At 37.9% G+C, this 21032-nt stretch overlaps 1 protein-coding gene across 2 annotated transcripts; it reads left to right on the forward strand.

Moving 5' to 3' along the window:
- Positions 1-117: 117 nt before the first annotated feature.
- Positions 118-17238, forward strand: TGDS (TDP-glucose 4,6-dehydratase). 2 transcript variants are annotated; one of them, XM_081328102.1, is made up of 12 exons: positions 118-223; positions 1721-1787; positions 3614-3682; positions 4804-4894; positions 6094-6236; positions 6872-6970; positions 8289-8348; positions 11234-11277; positions 12677-12842; positions 13861-13919; positions 15688-15785; positions 16574-17238. In XM_081328102.1, exons 1-12 carry the CDS (start codon positions 141-143, stop codon positions 16657-16659), a joined length of 1065 nt encoding a protein of 354 aa, XP_081184228.1. In that variant the 5' UTR covers positions 118-140; the 3' UTR covers positions 16660-17238. The 2 variants fall into 2 exon arrangements, with proteins under 2 accessions (XP_081184228.1, XP_081184229.1); XM_081328103.1 differs by lacking the exon at positions 15688-15785.
- Positions 17239-21032: the final 3794 nt, after the last annotated feature.

A 21032-nucleotide genomic window follows, 5' to 3' on the forward strand; every position in this document is an offset into this window, starting at 1 on the left:
AAGTGGCAAGTCCCGGAACGGGCGCCAATGGGCCTCGCGGGCTCCCCGGGCCTAGCGCGAACGCGAGCGCGAGCAAGCTCGCTCTTCCCGCGGACGGAATTGACGTAAGGAGCGGAAGTGGAGCTGGGCTCCGCGGGAGAATGTCCGCGGGGGTCTTGCGGGCTGCAGAGGCTCCGCGCGGGTTGCCGAAGCGCGTCCTGGTGACCGGAGGCGCCGGCTTCATGTGAGTTCCTGATCGGGGAGGCGGCGGCGGCGGCGGCGGCGGCGGCCGGTTTCCAACCTTTTTCCGGCTTTCCAACGTTAAAAGGTTTCCGCTGTCCGAACATAGACGTTGGTATCTAGAGAGGGAAGCCGAGAAAAAAAAAGTTGCTTTTGGAGCGGGAAGGACAGGGTTTATTTTAGCGGATCTAGAAAATGATAAAAAAATAAGATTGAAAACGAAGCGTTTATGTTCTTACCGAAATAATTTAAATATACCTCCTGAAAACCGCGTCTGGACTTTGTGATTGAGATGGGGCGGGGGGAGGAAATGAAACTTTTAACTTTGGGTTTTACCGATTTAGATAGGTTTGTTGTTAACTTATAGAAATGGCTAGTTTATACTATTATGGAAAAGTAAAAAGTTGAGGTTTGATGTTACTATCTAATTCTACTGCACCAGAAGGAGACAGAAGTCAACCTTTTCCCCATAATTTTCCTACACTTTTTTCCCTCTAATTTTCCTGTTATTTTCTTTTGTACTTTTGTATTTTATATTATGAACTAATATAAAAGTAAAAAATAATATACATGTGCAATATTTATATTCAAAACCGCTGTGTAAACAAAGCTAGAATTGCTTCCTCCATATAAAGAAAAGGAAGGATAGAGTCTGCTTTTGAATTCCTAAATTCCTAAACACAGTAAGTTGCTTGTCAGTTCTTTCTGAACCATGTGCAAGTAAAAAGAAGCTTAATTATTCAGTTCAGGTTAGAACTTCAGCATAAGTTCTCCCTTTTTGCTCATCTAATTTTTGGTATAATCTTTTTAAAAATAAAGCCAGTGACTAGAGATAATAAGTTACCTCTTTTTCCCAGATTTCTTTTCATCTGATGTAAAAAGATGCTTTTCTTTTTCTGGAAAGTTTTTTTCTATTTGTTTCACTAATATTCTGTTTCAAATTATGCATTTGAAATCCTAAAAGGAAGTTGTTTGCCTGGTGAGGGCTACTTCTATGCTCTCATGTCTTGTCTGTTTTCTATACTGTACATTTCCTCAGAGTACTTTAATTTTCTTTTGTATTAAACCCTTTCCTTACAATACGCTTCTGAAGGTCCATATTTGAGACTGAAAAATATTTGAAATTTCTCTAATAGACTATAACCTTGCATATTTAAAGTTTTGCTATTTCCCACAAAAGTATCTATTTATATAAATGGTTTAAAGAACATCAAAATAAATTGTACCATTACTGAAGTGTCCTATAAGCATTTTTCAAAGAACTAAAAAAAATAGATTTATTACTTATGGTGTATTTCTTAGTTTTTATTGAGAGGCAATTAAACGTCTTAATTTAGGCTTAAAAGAGAGAAGGAGAAAAAGATTCACAATTCCTGATCTTACTGCCAGAGCAAAAAATGAGGAAAGCTGTTGATGTCCATGAACAAGATTTAGAAAAAAATTAAAGCCTGGTATAATTCTGCATATTGACCATCTCTGTTTTTTCTTCCAAAATTGACAGTGCTTCCCATGTGATAGTTTCCCTTGTGGAAAAGTATCCTAACTATATGATCATTAATCTGGATAAGGTAAGACCACTGATTTAAATTAAATGAATGATCTTTAAGCAGTATCTTAAAAAGAGTTGTAGTGTTTGACTGACAACATGGTGGGAGAGAAATCTTAAGGTTCTAAGGCTGTATAATTTGTTCTAAAGGTTGGTTTGCTAATAGTGATTCAAGTGGATGCATTTACATACCCATATTTTTATAACTGAGCAAACCTGTGAATTCTGAATCATTCATTCAAATCAAAGAATTTCTGCTTCTGAATAAAAATTTGTATTATTCAGTTTCTAAAAACTCATAGCAAACCTATTCATTTTTCCTGATCCAATTTTCCCAAGCAACACTGAGTGCTAATGAATAAATAACAGATGTAATGTAACATATAAACTGTACAATTCAATTGAAAAACAAAAACTTTTAAGGGGAAAAATAAAACTAATAAAAGATACAGTAACATCATTACATAAGTGTGCAGATTACCCTTACACTAATACTTTTCAAAACTTTGATCCTCTGGTTGAAGCCATTCTTTTATTCATTTGGAATATGCTTTAGTTCATTGTGTTGAAAGATGGAATCTCTCTTCATCTTCAACATTTTAGCAGAAGCTTGTGCCATAATTGATTGATATTTGGAATTGTTCATAATTCCTTGACGAGATTTTGACTAAGGCCCCAGTTCCAGTTGAAGAAAAGCAACCCCAAAGCATAATGCTGTCACCACCATGCTTCACTGTGGGTATGGTGTGCCTTTGGTGATCTGCAATGTTGTTTTTGCACCAAATATACTTCTTATAATTATGGCCAAAAAATTGAACCTTGGCCTTATCTGACCATAACATATTTTCCCACATGTTTTGTCAGGCTTGATGTAGGTTTTTGCAAAATGTAGCCAGGGTTAAATGTTTTTCTTTGTAAGAAAAGGCTTCCATTTTGCCATCCCACCCCATAGCCCAGACATATGAAGAATACTGGAGATTGTCAGATGTGGTATGCAATCAGTACTTGCCAGAAATTCCTGCAGTTCCTTTTATGTTGCTGTAGGCCTCTTGGCAGCCTCTTGGACCAATTTTCTTCTTGTTTTTTTCATCAATTTTGCAGGTATATTCAGTTCTTGATAATGTCATTGTTGTGCCATATTTTCTCCACTCGTTGATTGTGTTCCACAGTATGCATATACAATGCCCTGAGATTTTTTTTGTTACCTTCTCCTGACTGATACCTTCCAACAATGAGATGCCTGTGGTGCTTTGTAAGCTCTTTGCAGCGCATGGCTTTTGCTGTAAGAGGCAACTAAGTAAATGTCAGAAAATCCTAATGCACACTTGAAGTTTATATGGGCTTGATCAGAGTTGTTTCAATTGATGGCAGGTGTGCACTGACTACTATTTACCATCAGTTTGAATATGATTGGTTAATTCTGAACACAGCCACACCCTGTATTATAAGAGTATATGCACCTTTATGCAACCACATTATTGTACTTTTTATTGTTATTTCCCCTCCCCCAAGATTTCAGTTTGTTTTTCAATTGAATTGTAAAACTTATATGTTACATTAAAGGTGGGAAAAAAATCTGAAGTGATTTATCTTTATTACATCTCAAAAAATCTGGCATTTTAACAAGAGTGTGTATACCTTTACCCAGCAATGGTGACAACTGGCAGTGGAATATCAGCATTGTTACCTGTGTCCATATGAAACCACAGAGGTTTTTAAAAAAACTGCTTCTGCAAAAGTTAGAATTCTTGGGTCAAAACATTTGGTCTGAAAAAGTCTTGTTTTCAGCAACTTTTCATGTAAAATATTTATTTTCTCACTTTCTCTCCTTTTCTGTTTTTTGTTAAGCTGGACTACTGTGCAAGCTTAACAAACCTTAAGACAGTTTCTGAGAAAGAGAACTACAAATTTGTTCAGGTAAACCAAACTTTTTGCATTCATTGGGTTTTTAAAATCAAATGATTGCAGCTTTAGTTCCGGCATGTTAGGTGGCATGACAGGACATAGTTGACTCAAATTAGACTACAAGAGGGATCATCAGTGGTTCCTGATTATAGTGAAACAAGGTGTCAGGTGGGCTGCCATATTCCCAGGCACACCTTCTTCAGAAGATTTATTAATAACTTGAGTGAAAAGATGGAGAGATTAATAAATGTTCAGATAACCAAGAATTGGATGACAAAGTTAATATATTAGGGCGGATATACAATATAATTCAAAATGATTTGAGTAAATTTGAGAGTTGGGTTTAAAATAACAAAATGAAAGTGAACAGGTAAAGACAAAATTCTTCACCTAGAATACAAGTCAAATGTACAAATACAGGACTGGGGATACTGGCGTGGTAATAACACTTGAGGAATAGTAGTCGATTTGAGTCAACAACATGATGTGGGAGCTAAAATGGCAAACACAGTTCCAGAAGCATAATTTCCATTTCATGGAAGGTAAAATTTTAAATTTTAATTTGTTTTAATTGCGGGCTAGTCTTAATTTAATTCTATTTTAATTGTATTTATTTGTATTGTTTAATTCGCCCTGTAAACCGCCCTGAGTCCTTCGGGAATAGGGTGGTATGTAAAATCAATCAATTAATTAAATAAATAATAGTTCAGTTTTATTCTGCTTTGGTCAGACTGCACTTGTGAGTACAGTGGCCAGCTCTGGACATTGTAGTTTAAGTGTCCCCCCAAACTGGAAACATTTCAGAGAATTATTGATTATAAACAGTGATAGGAAATCAAGACATATGATTAAATTTCTGACTATATTTAGGTTTGATGGAAATTTGGGGAGAGAAGAGAGAACAGAACGATGCTAATCCTAATTTAAATTCCTGTACTAAGCAAGCTGGAATTGGTGTAAAATCTCCCCTTCCAGCTCTCTGATTCTACTGTGCAATTATTATAAGATGAAAACTGAGATGAAAGCCTGCAATTTTCTATTAAATTATATACCAATTATATATCAAATGCTTACCATTGGAAAAATAACTTGCTGTTCCGTGCTCATTTTCTATTTCCCTTTTTCTTTATTAGGGAGACATCTGTGAACCCAATTTCATAAAAGAATTATTTGAGACTGAGAAAATTGATATAGTGTTACATTTTGCAGCTCAAACGCATGTAGGTGAGCATGGCATATCTCTGTAATTGTCACCATCTTGCAGGATTGATAAAGCATTCTTCAATAGCTTCCAGGTTTTGTGCAAAGGACAGAGCTAATACTTCATGTAATAAGCTATGTATTATGATGTGGCTGGTGGTGGAGACTGAAATATTGCAGTTTGCCAGTGGTTGAACCCTGTTGAAGTCTAGATTATATAGATTAAGTAGAGCAATTTGTAGAGAGTCTGTTTTAGTCATTAGAATTTTTATTTGGCATAGACTTAAATCTAAGTTCAGCACAGCTTTATTTTTCATGGATTCAGTTATTTCTGTTATGTTTATTGGAATATTTGAAAGAGATTACTTTTTAAAATAGGGTCTTTAGTTCTGATGGTTATGGAAAGGGAACTAAATAGGTACCGATTCATAAAAGAAAATTTTTGAAAGGATCATGGCTACATCTGGCACAGACATTGCACTTTTTAAGATTAATATGCTTAATTCTGCATTAGATTCTGGCCTGTAATAATAATTTTAAATACCGTATTTATCGGCGTATAACATGCACTTTTTCTTCCTGAAAATAGGGGGCAAATGATGTGTGCGTGTTATACGCCGATATAATGTTAATGACCCATAGTTATTTATTTGAAATTTAAGTTTTTTTCCTGAAATTTCCTTTTTAAAATGAGGTGCGTGTTATATGCCGGTGCGTGTTATACGCTGATAAATACGATATGCTTTCCCTGTTTGTATGCTTTTAAGTCTGACTATTCAACCTAAAGTGCTATGTGTTTATTTAAGAGATTTATTTCTGGCTTTTTAATTGTTTAAAAACCAAGACAACCTCTCCGAAACATAAGCATAACACATTATTTAAAATGTAATAATGCTATTATGCATAAGCTCCACTTATCTAGACTTCCAGTGTTCTCTTAATATATGTGTCTGAGGCATTATCTAGGATTTCTTTGTCCAAAGTTGGGAGACTTATGAACACAGCTCTTCCTCTCTGCTCACAAAGAAAGAGAAATGCTCTCAGCTGCTTGCTTTATGCTTCTGTGGGCTATCAGGTTGCAGCCTTAACATTTTTAGAAGCATTGTGTTGTGTGATGTTTGGGGAATAACACATTTTTTCTATCTAAGCATTCTGTTAAGGATTGTACTTGTTTTCAGTTGCCAACGTGACACCCTCTTTATTCTTTTTCACTGAAAATGTAGATCTTTCATTTTGGCACAGACTTGAGTTCAACTATGTTAATGTTTATGGAACGTACATTCTACTTCGGGCTGCTTATAAGGCTAATGTGGAAAAATTTGTATATGTCAGCACTGATGAAGTTTACGGAGGGAGTTGTGATAAGGTGAGCTATTATAGGTTGAAATCTCTTGCCTGTTCTTCTGTGTGGGTCAGGTTGATTTTACAGCTCCAAACTCTTATAAAGAAATATCAGTATTTTAAACCTTTACATTGTTTCCTATTAAAAAGGCATTGAAGGTGCCCATTTGTGTGTATACTTTTAATTTGATGTACAAGTAAGCAGAACAAATTACGAGTAGAGGTAGTCCTGAGGTTACTACAGTACTTGGGACCAGAATTTCCATCACTATGTGATGGTGTGACCATATCAGTTAGCAGCAGCAGTTCTGGCCATTGTTAAGTGCGCGTCATTAGGCAAGGATCTCAAAGGATTGTGACTTCCTGCTGGCATCTCCATTAAGAAGCTGGCAGGGAACATCAGAAATCACAATCCTACAACTGCAGCTCAGTATGATAGTCAGAACTCTCAGGACTGGTCATAAGTACCATTTGTTCACCATTGTGACTTTGAATGGTTGCTGAATGAGTGGTCACAACCTGAAACTACCTGTATATATTTGGCAACTGGATACTTAATATTTGTTGCTGGTATTAAGAGTTACTTATACTAGTTGACTGGAGCCATTTGTAACTCACTGGTATCTGCTAAAATTTATTTTATGTAAACTTTTCCTGCAGGAATTTGATGAATCTTCACCCAAACAACCCACAAATCCTTATGCGACATCTAAGGCAGCGGCTGAATGCTTTGTCCAATCTTACTGGGAAAAATATCAGGTGAGCAGAAATGACATTGGGGTTGTGAAAGCTTCTATCAATTACCTGTTTATGTCCAAAGGGATGCAAATACATAACAAAAGAAGTGCTAAAGCTAGTGAATTATGCCATGGAGCTGGGAAGGGTAACTTGGAGGCCACCCTTATTAGGAGGAAGTTGGGACCCACCTCAACCTCACCCTATGCCAGGGTGAGATTGTGGCTTTTGTTTAGCATGGGGGAAGATCTGAGAATTTTAAAACTATATGGAAGTTGTTTTAAGTTTATACTATAGTTTTCTACTATTGTTTGCCTGCCAGTGGGGAGAAACCATACCACTAATTTTTAACAACTTGTCTGGAAGCAGATTTAGAAGTTATGTGTAGCTTAGGGGCCCTAGATTGCTTGCCTGTTTTTAGAAACCAACTTTTTCCTTGGGCTTTCACCTTAGTTTAGGTGCAGTGGATCAAGTTAGATCCTTCTGCTAAATGTACCATTTTAATCTTAGCCTTTCTGCCTCAGCAATGTATGTTTTCTGGTTGTTCTGTTGGCAAAAAATAATGGGTGAAGTCAGGCATTATCTGAGTGCACTTGGATATCAGTCCTTGATATCAGTGCTAGCACTGATGATGTTACCGAAACGTCTGCAAGAAAACAACCAAGCTCAGAGAGTATCAAGGACCTCTCATTTCAAACCTGAACTACAGATATACTGCCACAAATGCAAACCTTTAAATGGAAACGATTCTTGGCTTGATTTGTTGAGAAAGGTACAGTTTTATTAGAAGTCAAGTGCATTGCAGTAGTGCACAGCCAGAACTGAGATTCACACTGCAAAATCCCTAACTTCAACTTTTCCCATCCTTAACCGTCTCCGATCGCTGATCTCCCCCCACCCCCCACCCCCCAATGACGTATCAGGTTCAAGCAAGATGTTTTCAGAACGGTCACTTCAAGCGTAGGTTTATATGCAGCTGCATTCTTCTCCCAGCCGGGTAACCTTAAAGCAGTGTCTCAGGGAGATACAGCAGTTAGTACTTTCGCTTTCCCCCAAGCATCCACCCTTCCATCCACCCTCCCCAGAGTCCATGGCAGACTGTCACCATATAGTGGCACAGAAGCAAGCATTAAGGTGGCAGCTGACATATTCTCTTTCATTGATATCAGTCCTTAGCAGTAGAATCTGAGGAAGCAAAAAAAACTGTAAGGGGATTGTTGCTGTTCTGGCAATAGGAATTATGCTGTCAGGAATGGGTTTAACTGGATATCACTCATGTTAGTTCATTAATAGCAGTTTTGACTGGGTTCATTTTAATACAGTTGTCATGTATACGTTAAAGTTTCCAGTGGTTATCACACGGAGCAGCAACGTTTATGGACCCCATCAGTTTCCAGAAAAAGTAAGTTAAATCAAGTTCTTTTTACTTTTTACTTTTTTAAACATTTATAGTGTAGCGCCACCCCCATAGGGTCCCCTTAGGTCCGGGCCCTCCTGACCTTCCCTCCAAAAGTGGCCACCAGCCCAAAGAGGTCTCTCACATTGGTGCCTCTGCCTAACAGGGTACGTAACATGGCAGTATTCAGTCATGATTGGCAGCCACGCACATGGGGCAGTGATGGTCGCTGTCTCTGCGGTGACTCACGTGGGATGATGGTGGTTGATCTCAGGCAATAAGAACTTACAGGGAAGATGGTGGTCAATCTAATGACAACAAATTGCCCAGAATGATGTTAATCAGCCTCTGTTGATGGCAATTTGCCTAGAACGATGGCGGTCAGTCTCTAGTGGTAGCAACTTGCCCAAAACAATGGCTATCAGTCTCTGGGGGCAACAACTTGCCCAGAACGGTGGCAGTCAGTCTCTGGTGACAGCAACTTGCCTAAAACAATGGCAGCCAGTCTCTGGTGGCAACAACTTGCCCAGGATGATGTTAATCTGTCTTTGATGACAACAACTTGCCTAGAACGATGGCAACCAATCTCTGGCGCTGGCAGAGGCCTCCCTTGCCCGCTCTCCTCACCCCTCTCTGACCTCACTCCATGTAATCCCTTTTTATCTCCCCCAGCTAATCCTATAAAGAAAAAAAAACCCCTTACCTCCCACTAAAAAGACGTATGTCAAACTCTTCCCTAACTCCCTCTGCCTAGCTTACTCCAACATGGGAAAGGAATTAAAAGTCCCCAAACTACCCTCTCTTCATCTGGCCTGCCGACAATGAAAGAAAAAGAAACAATAAAATTTCACCTTTCCCCACTTCTCTCTCTCTCTGCCTGGCCTGCTTCAAGCAAACAGCTCCAACCAGGCACTGTCATCCCCTCTCTCTCTGTCTCTGCCTTGCCTTCTTCAGGCAAACAGCTCCAACCGGCCACTCTCCCCTCTCCCTCTCTGCCTGGCTTTCTTCAAGCAAACAGCTCCAGCAAGCTTCTCTCTCTCTCTCTCTCTCTCTCTCTCTCCCTCCCTCCCTCCCTCCCTCCCTCCCTCCCTCCCTCCCTCCCTCTCCCTCTCCCTCTTCCAGCAAACAGCTCCAGCAACTACTCTCACTCTATCCCTCTCCCTCTCGGCCTGTAACAAAGCAAAAAAAGCAAATGCAAAACCCCCAGCTTCTTACTCTCTCTTCGATCAGCTGGCTCAGAACGGCAAGCTCCACCAAGCCTTTTCTCTTCCTTCCTTCCATCTGCTTCCTCCTTTTTCTTCCATCCTCTGAACCATGCCCTGCCACCAGACCCATGGCAGCTGCTGGAGCTCCTCATCTTCCTGCCTAATCGGCAGGGCTCCTGCAAAGCCTCTCAGCTGGCCCCATTCTCACCCCAACTCTGCTACAGTAGTTTACCATGGAAATATGTTCCATGAAAAAGTGACAAACTGTATACTGTTTTTAGGACAATTCATGATATGGCCAAGATATAATATATAGACTTGATCAGGTCAATCTTCTCATATACCCAGGGCATTTTTTAATCTCTGCAAAATTTACCAAAAGCTGGACCTTCATCTGTTATCAGATGAAGTAATTATCCAAAGGATTGATCATTACGAGATATCTGTGTTCAGAGTAGAATATTTGCCATTTTATGTCCAGCCGAAGTTTTGAGATTTTTGATGGGTAGAGGTTGAAATATTTATAGAGCCAGCTGGGTCTCCAGTTACCACAGTGCTTAACTTCCAATTATTTTGGAGTGGGATATGATCAAACTTGCCTACTGGCCATCCTTGGGCTAGAAAGTGATAATATTGGACTTTTGTGAATCTCTCTCTCTCTCTCACCAATAATTGCTTATAGGAGGATTTATCTTAGTGTTATCTCCAGTAATAGCCCAATTTAAAAACATTGTTATGTCTAGCCTATATTTTGAGATTTTAATTTAGAGAATTAACAGCATGAATGTTTTAACCTAGCTCAAGTTTCTAGTATGTGAAAATGGGTTTTGCTACTTTAAGAATTCCAGATAGATAAGGAGCACTCTGTTATGGTTTGATTCTACACATGGAGGCCCTTTTTTCACTCCAGCAGCACCACTGTGCAGATGTGTGCCTGTTACTTGCCACCACTTTCCCTTTTAATAGCTGCCTTAAGAGTTGAAACAAGACTTTTTTTAAAATTCCATTTATATCCCGCCCTTCTCCGAAGACTCAGGGCGGCTTACAAGCTTAGACTTGAGATTCTTTCTGCCTCATGCACGAAAGCCCTTCTTGATACTGGTGCACAACTCTGCAATTTTTTGCTGGGTAGGGATTTTTATGTTTATTGCTAGTGTCAGGCTTACTCTAGCTAAGTCCCTAGGAAAGAAAGACCCTTGACTCCATCTGATTGAAGTGATAAGTTAATTTACTAAGGAGTAGTGGTTGCAGCAAAAGCAAGGCTAGATCTAAGGTTCCCGCACAAAAGGTTACAGATTTTCTCCCCAGCCCTTCCCCCTTGACCGATTTGTCTTCAACCATTGGTGTGCCATATAGGAAACTGCTCAGATGTTTGGTGTCTCTTGATGCAATTTGCATTCCTTTCCCAGGCTCTGCGGCCTTGAAAACTGGAACAAGTTGGTTCTCACACACCTGGTTTTCGTCAAAACTGTCACCCCCTCCCTTGTAGGTCGTCTACCCTCTACATGCCAATTGCCTACTTCTCCCCCGCCCATCCATTGATGGCAGGATGACAGCGAGGTGCCAAGCTGAAGATGGCAGATCTGACAGCTAGCATTAGTGAGAACTTACTTGTAGCAATGAAACTGCATCATTTTCTGTTTTAAAATAGTATGAATTTTAATAATTGTTCATTTTGTTTCCTAGGTTATTCCTAAATTCATTTCTCTCTTACAGCAGAATAGAAAATGGTATGTGTTACCTATGTATGTATGTATGTATGTACTTGCTCATTTAAAAACTGTGTTTGTAAGAAAACAAGCGATGTCACACTCTGAAAACTGAACATATGGCTAAAAATTGGATACGCCTGTAAAATTAGTTCCCTTCTTATTGCTAAAGAAATTTTAATATTAAGAAAAGGGAACAGAGCTTTGGAGTTTGGTCTGTTTTTAATTTAATTTTCATTTAAATACATAGTGGGCTAATGCCTCCTTAAGTAACACCAGCTGCCTGCAATTAGTGCAGGTTCGCATCCCACCAGGCTCAAGGTTGACTCAGCCTTCCATCCTTCCGAGGTAGGTAAAATGAGGACCCAGATTGTTGGGGGCAATTAAGCTGACTTTGTAAAAATGCCGCTTGGGGTGTGTGTGAAAGCCCTAACAAGCAGGCATATACATAGAATGAAGGCTACTGCTAAGCTTGTAAGCCGCCCTGAGTCTTCGGAGAAGGGCGGGATATAAATGGAATTAAAATAAAATAAATAAAAAAAATTATGTTTCCATATATGCAATTCTTTATTAAAATATGGAGTGGGGAAATTGTTGAGTGTTGTTGAATATTTATTTATTTATTTATTTGATTTGTATACCGCCCTTCTCCCTAAGGACTCAGGGCGGTGAACAGTGACATAAATATCAGAATGCACAAATACAGATATTGAAAACAAATTAAACCCTAATTTTGCCCAAATGCAGAAGATAGTTACCTTAAAACAATAATTACAACAGAACCCGTCAGACCAGACCGGATTGCTCAAACAGATATGTTTTTAGGTCGCGTCGGAAGGTGCGAAGGTCGGGAGCCATCCGGAGCTCAACCGGTAAACGGTTCCATAGGTCAGGCGTATATATGCAATATAAACAATTAGGGTGGGGGAAACGACTCAAAGCTTGGATTATTTTGGTGTGCGTTATTGCTTTTGATCAAATGAGAAGCTGTATTTAGGTGTTTTAATATTTTTCCACCAGCAGAGGTCATAGAATTTGTGCTAGATCATGTTTGTTATTTTGTGTTTTTCACTACTAAAGTCTTGGTTGAGGTAGCTGTATGCCTCTGTATTAATCTCTTTTTCTCTTTCACGATCCCCAGCAATCTGTAGTTTAGGAATGTAATGTTTTATGTGTGATTTGGAATTTTATTGTTAATAAAAATTGTGGGTTATCATTTGCTTTGCACTTTGCTTTTTTGCATACTTTATCCAGCAAAGACTACCAATTTGAATAATAAAATGAAAGTTTTAGAGGTTTCTTCTGCTTTTCAGAGAGTGTTGTTCCTTGAAAACCTGACTAGACCATTCTGCTATCAGTGAGGACCTTGTTTTTAATAATCCATATTAAAAAAATATCTACTTTTTGTGTTTTCCTTCAGTTGTATTCATGGTTCAGGACTTCAGAAAAGAAATTTTCTTTATGCTAGTGATGTAGCAGAAGCATTCCTTACCGTTCTGAAGAAAGGGCAGCCAGGTGAAATCTACAACATTGGAACCAGTTTTGCAATGTCTATAACCCAACTTGCAAAGGAATTAATCCATCTTGTGAGTAATAATTAAATTGAAAATAGGTGACCTAGGCAATAACAGTAAAATGGGCAAGAGCCGACTTGAGCATTTCACTAAGACAGATCTTGGTTTTATTTAAATGTTTGACATTGTAAATCTCTTTTTGCTTCATTTTTTTAATGTTTAAAATGTTGTAATAAAAAGCAGTCATATGACACACCACAGGGATAGATCAGTATTGTGATACTTGACACTATGGAGGTATAAGAGAAACTTGGCTCTTGGCTCCTGTGTCATTCACACTCCTTCCTGTGGATGTAGATCTTTGCTCAAATAAAAAGAAAGATCCTCAGATTCTCCCTTGAGGGAGAAGATGACTTGTCTGTTATAATAGCTGGTCCACTGAAGTTATGCAGTGGACAGAAGGGAAAGAAAGTCCTGCAGGAATGGAGCTAAAATTTTCAGGATTTTAACTCCAAACCTGTAGTCCAACAAAGGGTCTCCAGGGCCTTCCCCCCCCCAAGGCACTCCGTGCTCCCTACCCAGGACTCCAATCTATCCATAATGGGTGCAAGGGTTGGACTAGAAGACCTCCAAAGTCCCTTCCAGCCTTATGATTCTATGTGGGCATCTTGCTTAATGACAGTTTTACTCATCGACCCAGTCATGAGTAAATCTGGTCTCAATTTGGGTTGTACGTCAAGGGCTACCTCTAGTCATCTCTTTTCAACTAGTTGCAACTTTTGAAGTCGAGTAGCCATTGTGAGACTGCCCACAACATAGTTCCACAATAGAAAAATAGGATCATATCTACCCCTTTGTGTCTTCCCATTAGATACTGTTTTTGAATAATTGTAATTCTGTAATTTCATAAGTTAGAACATTATGATTGGAAGAATTCTGGTGTTAGTCCTGATTAAAGTGCATTAATAATAAATCCATGTACAATAAAAGCTGTTCCAATTATTCATTGAAATATCTATTCAAAGAAGGTTAATCAGATCAAGATTGTCAAATATTTACTTGGTAATATGCATCTTTTCTTCATTGTCAGATTAAAAATACTAGTTCAGAAGCTGAGATAGAATACTGGATGGATTATGTTAAAGACAGGTAAGACAATGATGAGTAGGCTTCATTTCCAATCATTTGTTGGGATTGCTTTCTTTTTTAATAATCTTCTTAAACATTACTCTTTGTCAAAGAATTAGACACATAACTCTGTCAATTCTGAGAAAATGTGGATGCACTGAATCTCCAAGTCTGTTCCTTTGTGGGATGGTTTTGTTGTATTGAGAAAACAGCATGGAGCTTTAGTGCACTACTTTTCCTTTCCCAGAGCAGAAAAAAAAAGCAGGGAGGTCTATAGGCAACTTGACCTTATTTTAAGACAATGTGCTTATTATGAATAATTATTATTATTCATAATAAGCACATTGTCTTAAAATAAGGTCTGGTTTTTTCCCCCCTGTTTCTGTTTTATTGCTTGTGGTCTCAGTTTTTGTTAATTACTTGCCCCATCTCGTTTTAAAAGATTAGCAAAATTACCATTGCATGGGGATTCTTGAAAAGGAGCGATTTGCAATCAACAAAAATTAAGCATTGTCTGTTCAATCTAAAGAGTACTGATATTTAGAAATGTTTATGAAGAGTGACTCATCTTAATTGAACAATAAGGCATGGGGTGTAGTTGGAAGATGAAGAATTAAAAAGTATGAAACCAATTTCAAATGAAAAGGATAATCTGTAAGGATTAGACTACATAAAAGCTTGGAAACATCAAAGAGATTGGGAATTACTAGCGTACATGTATGGTTGTTAGCAGATATTGGGTGCTGATTTGGCGATAATTGCCTCTAAAGATTCCAGTGCCATCTTCAACTTTCAGCAGCTTATTGGATACAGAAATTGAAAAAATAGCTCCTATTAGCTTAGAATTGTTTGTTTTCCCCCTTCTTCAACATCCCTTTAGCCAAAAAAACAGAGGTAGACACACTTTAAGAATTAATAATATAGATAGATGACTCAGTTGAGACATTGAGTTGTTGAGTCGAGGCACTTCTAATGTTAAGTAATATTTTGATTTTCTAGAAGAGGCTGGCACTTAGAGTTGTAGTTAAATAAATCAGATTTATCCAACAAATTTATTGGACAATAGTTGCTTGAAGCAATGTAATTAAGTACTGCCACACAGCTGAGCTTCTTGTAAAACAAACTATAGTTTCAGAAACATCTTTTTTTCTCTCTGCTTATTAAGTTACAACATAAATGCCTCTACTGATAAGTGGTGGGAGTTAGTATATGAATTTAAGAGTACGAGTATATATCTGACATGGTTAATGTGGGGTCATTTGTATTAAATTACTTATCCTGAAACTGATTGATGCCTTAAGAATTAGTTTAACCAAGAATATTCTGAGGATTCCATGAGCTCCTTAAAGTAGACATGACAAGTTTCAAACATGCTTTTGGGGATTTCTTAACATTTCTTACATTTTTTGCAAAATGTTCTGAAATATAATAGAAAAGATAGGGTTGATTCTCCAAATTGATTTAAATCTGGTTTGGTATGATTTAAGAGCCGTGGTGGCACAGTGGTTAGAATGGAGTACTGCAGGCTAATTCTGCTGACTGCCAGCAGTTCGATCCTCACTGGCACAAGGTTGACTCAAGGTTGGTAAAATGAGGACCCAGATTGTTAGGGGCAATATACTGATTCTATAAACCGCTAAGAGAGGGCTGTAAAGAACTTGTGAAACAATATATAAGGGTCTTCAACTTAAGGGCTGAGCCAAAGGAAGATGCCTTTATGATGATAGCTGATACAGATGCTGCTGGAAATAAAATGTTTCTGTTGAAAAAAACTTTTTCTTTTTTTAAGACCTACAAATGACATGGGATACCCAATGAATTCTGGAAAAATGTATAGTTTAGGCTGGAAACCCAAGGTCTCTTGGAAGGAAGGAATCAAGAAAACAAGTACGTTATCTATACACTGAACTGGGAAAGGGGCAGAATGGAAATGAATAGCCATCACAAGCTAATTTGGAAAATAAAATACACATAATTTACACACTAATTTGTCACAGACTTAGTTAAAGTTGCAGTTTCTATAGTGGGGAACTTAATTAAACTTGCTTTTGAGTTTTGAGAGATTAATTTTATCTGAATTCTGAGCACAAATGATCTGTTTCAGAGCAGCAATTATGTTTGGCAACATGACTACTAAATCCTGGGTTTTAGTTGTCCAGTTGTCATGTCTTAGATTTGCAGAAACTCAGTGCTTAAGTTATAAGAACAGCAGAAATCAGCCAATTCTTATTTATATATTTTACAGGCAGCATTTTTGTTTGAACAGGATACATTTTATCTTATTACTTGCATGATTCCATGTGTTCAGCTTCATCATAATCATCAGCACATGCATAGTAGCTATGGGAATTCCTGAAAACTGTTCTGTCTTTTCCTGGGATGGTGGGCTGCTTCAGGTTGATCCCAAGCAAGAGTTGGAGTTGCCAGCAACTGCCGAGTACAGCCATGATTTTATAGCATAATATTTTTTTCCATCATTATATGAGAACCTGCTTCAAACTAAAAATTGTTGAAAAGTTGCTAATAAGCAGAGAACCCTTATAAGCTGTTAGTGCCGGTGTAAGGTTGTAAGTAGGTTGTTAGTGACTAATTTCATTTAATTTTTTAAAATTGGCATGGATTTACCTTAAAAGAGGGTTTATGGTGTAACTTATTTGTTTTGTTTTTAATCCTAGTTGAATGGTATCAAGAGAACTTCCACAACTGGAAAAATCCAGAAAAGGCTTTGGAACCATTTCCTGTTGCTGGAGAATCTGTATGAATTTGTATGCATCAGAGCTGGAAAGGGGGGGGGGAAGGAAATCATACTACCTCAAGAACACATGAAAAAAAAGAAATGAAGTGGTTGAAGTTGAAGGTGTATTGTATTCACAAAACAAGTATCAGCAGCTTAGATTGGAAATTTTGAACTCTCAATGTAATCCTCTTTGGGGCCAAAATAATTTCATGAACATTCCAGTACTGAAGCTTTAAAATGACATTTCAAGACAATAACGTTTTTTCCTTTAAAAGTGCACTTTAAAGTAGCTCTTTGTATTGTTACAATATTGTATTATCAGTATTAAAATTTAGACAATATTTTATACTTAAGAGGTAGGCATACTCTTCATCATGGTTTACCAGAGGACATTAGCAATCTGTTCATTTTGAAAATACTGTCCTGTGCTGAGAGCCTAACTGAAAAGATAAGATTTTTTTTCTACTTGCTCAACAGAAATTATGATTTGTAGACAACCAAGTCATATTTTAACAGAATAAAATATGTTTCAATTATATTTTATGTTTGTTTTATAATATATTCTGTATGAAATAATAAATTACTAGATTCCTTTAAGGGTAATTAGTATTTCAAGGTTCATAAGCATATTTATGGTTGTTTCTGAGATAAAGTATGTATGGGATCACTTCTTTTGGTTCAAAATGCATTCATTGGCTTCCTGGTTTCCAGTTTCCAGCGTCAAAATAAACATGTAAGAATAGTGTCAGCCCATTCTAGCATGTAAATTATATTTTCACTGAAGAATGCTGAAATAATGCTTGCATCTCTTGGAAACCTCTTCAGCTTCACATGTAAAACCTTTGCAACATGATTAAAAAGGGTCATGGTTTGCTTAGTTTTAAAGAACAATGATCCTTTTAAACCTCGTTGCAAAGTTTGTATGGTTTGACAGTTCCTGTAATACTTCTGAATTTGGTATAAAAATGTGTGACTTTTAAGGACTTTTTCTATATAATTTCTAAAAAAACCCCTAAATGCTCATTAAAACTTATTTGAGGTGCATCATCACAGGGAAATGGAGCCATTTATTTGTTAGGATAAAAGTTATATGTAGTAACATTTTATACCACAGGAATCAAATACTGGGACAGCATGAAGAAAAAAAATAAAGCAGTGTTCCCCTATATGCTAATTACTAAAAATAACCACATGATACAAACAAAAAATCCCCCATCCTCATTAAGCATTAAAACCATTCAAGTGCCTGCTTAAAAACATTTAAAGGGTTTCCTGAAAACAGGAGGTCTTGGGCAATGTTTTCCATGATGTAGAAGCCTCCTTGCCCATGCTTTCCTCACTTTGATGAGGGCAAGATCTGAATCAGGCCCTCTCTAGTTGACCGGATTGAAGGGGCAGAATCTATATGGATGAGAGAGTGCCACACCACCCTTGAGAAGTAATAACCGTATAATTGTATCAATTGAATGTACTACAGCAATAACACCGTTTCCAGAAATGCTTGAAAAGTATATGCTATTTTCTCCATAGCATGTTCATGGTCAAAACAAAATTATGATTGCAATTTGGAAACGGTCCAAAACTAACCCTCCTATAGAAAAAGCTTAAATAAAAATTCTATCTGTTGTACTTAATAGATCTACTGTAGACTTCTGGGGTATGGACGAGATCTCTTTACTCTCCTACCATCAGGTAGGAGATATAGGAGTATAGCCAGCCGTACCAACAGGCTGAAAAACAGCCTTTATCCGTGGGCTGTTAGGCTTTTGAATGGGATATAATCTCTGAACTTATGCAGAATTGACTTGGGAGGCCGGTGTGTGGTGTAGTTGGTTCACATGGTGTGGTAGGATGGAGGGTTTGTTGTCACTGTGTGTTGGGGGGAGGGAGCAGGGGGGGAAGGCTCAGCTAATCTCAATGTACACATGTTGTACTTGGACAATAAAGGTTTATTAAATGTTCAAGTAATCTTGCAACAGTGATTAAGTGGTTTCCAAGGATTAAAATAGCTGCAAGAAGTAACCTGTGATGCCTGAGGTAAAAGCAGCAGGAAAATACTCCCTAAACTCTTGGCCCAAATGCCAGTTGTACTCTCTTTCATCATCCCCAGCCATAGCATTGATGATAGGTATACTGGTTCAGAATGTCATCCAGGTTTTCATAATTACGAAGTTAAATTCAAGCCTGGAAACACTTCTGGAATAAAAAACATTTCAGCCAAGCTGAAATGGAAAACAATTAATGGAAGAAGTTGATATTCTCATTTTTTACTTGGGTTTCAATATATCTAACTGCTGGTACTTGGCTGAGTAACTCTAGAGCTGAAATTGCTCAAAGAATGATACAGTATAGTAATTTGCTGGTTTTGTGTGTATATTTGTCCTTTTTAAAAGAAAAAGACAAAAACACGAGTGGTCATTGTGTGTGAAATCCACTAACCTCCAATGGAACTGAATCCAGCATCTGAATGAATTATGGGGAAAAGCTTTAAAATTTAAAGATGTTAATGTAATGTTGAATTATGTACCAAAGCTTGGAATTTTTATGAGGAATTATGTTCTATTAGGCCAGGTTGGGGAATAAAGAATCTCAGTAATTGGAAATGTAATATTATTCCAGATGTCAAGAAATGGTTTTTGGAAATGTATTTGATTTTAAAAAGGCAATATTTTCTTCTAATTGATGGATGCAGCTATACATGTGTTAATAAAAGAGCAAGTAAGTAGAGACTGTCATATCGTACATAATATTTTGCACAGATACTACAGTAGTGTATTCACTAGTAAACCAGGCAACTGTTGCCAATTATAAAAATATATAAGATAAATTTTCATCCTAATTTGTATTTTTAGTTGGTTTCTTTTTTAAAAAAATATATGGATGATTTTGTTATATACACATGAAATAAATTAGTTTCATTGTCATTCTTTACAGCTACCCATTGTCAAGATTGTCTAGAGCAGAATTTCTCAACCTCAGGAACTTTAAGCTAGCGAACCTCCCTTCCATTAAGCACTGGCTGGGGAATTCTGGGAATTGTAGTCCGCTCAGCTTAAAGTTTCTGAGATATTCTGCTCTAGACGATCTTGACAACTGGTGGCTGTAAAGAATGACAATGAAAGTAATGTAATATCTGTAATGTAAGACAGCCCCCACCAGATTGTTGGATTATCTTGCCTGGAGAGCGAGATGCTCCGAGAAGTAGGCGGTTGATGATCGACGAACTTCTTGCTCTCCGCCCAAGAGGTAAACATCTTGTTAGGAACATCTTGCAGAGACTGAGCAAGGACGGGGGCGGAGAAGCGCCCTGTGGACATGGACGGGGACAATGCAGCCGATTTCATGCATCGAGATTCAGATGGAAAAGCAAGTTCTTTTGCTCAAGAGGAACATTTTCCATTGCTCTTATATGACCCTTCCTGCATAAGAATACAGCTGCGGTTCCATTGCAATTTGCAGTGATGCTTAATTCAAGACTGCTAGTGGTAGAATTCAGATGGCTAGAACTGTTCTCCGAGTTGTTATATTTATACCCGTGCCAATTGTGCCATTTGTTTTTACTCGCTAAACGAGGCAGTAGGGCTAAGCTGTGAGATTTGTATCATGAATTTGAGAATCTTCTAAAGAACGTGGGTTTCCAGATAGCCCGTGTCTTTGCAAGCGTTGGGAAACCAGCCTTGCAAAAAAAACAAACAGCAAAACCCCGAGTGATTTGCAACTGTTGGCATGCAAATAGTTATTAGTGGAAGAATCAGCTAATTAAGGAGAGGCTGCGCTGGACGAAACAATATCCAATTGTATATACATTTTACATATATATATAAAGTATATATTATATTAAGTATATATTATTTTAGGTATAACGTAGAGATCAATAAATTCAGCAGAAAAGAATCAAGTTTTTTTTTTACTTCATCTGGAAACAATGTTGATCAACTGCCGAAATAGCTCAGTTGGGAGAGCGTTAGACTGAAGATCTAAAGGTCCCTGGTTCGATCCCGGGTTTCGGCAATTGCTTTTTTTCCCCCTTTTCTAAACAAGGATGTTTCTTTCCAACTTCAACCTGATTGCAGAACAGTCGCGTGTAACCCCCGTGTATCGGAGGAATACAAGTGAAGGAATTATTGCTGCTTTTCCCCACAAGGTTTTAGGTGCATAATAGGAGGAAGGAAAAAGGACGGTGCGGGTGGAGGGGGGGGGGGAATGGGGAGAGAGAAAAAAGGAGGCAGAACTGCCTCTGAAAATACTCAGAAGGACCCAGCAGCCTATCCTGATTTTTGAGATTACAGCAGGAGAAAATATAGGATATTAATTCATTTTCTGCCTTTCTCACAACCCCTGTTCACCTGTAATCTTGCATTGGAGACTTCACCTTTAGTTCAAAAACGCAACTTGCT

Source organism: Vipera berus (assembly GCF_964194415.1).
Source record: "Vipera berus genome assembly, chromosome: 4".
In the NCBI taxonomy this organism is placed as follows: domain Eukaryota; kingdom Metazoa; phylum Chordata; class Lepidosauria; order Squamata; family Viperidae; genus Vipera; species Vipera berus.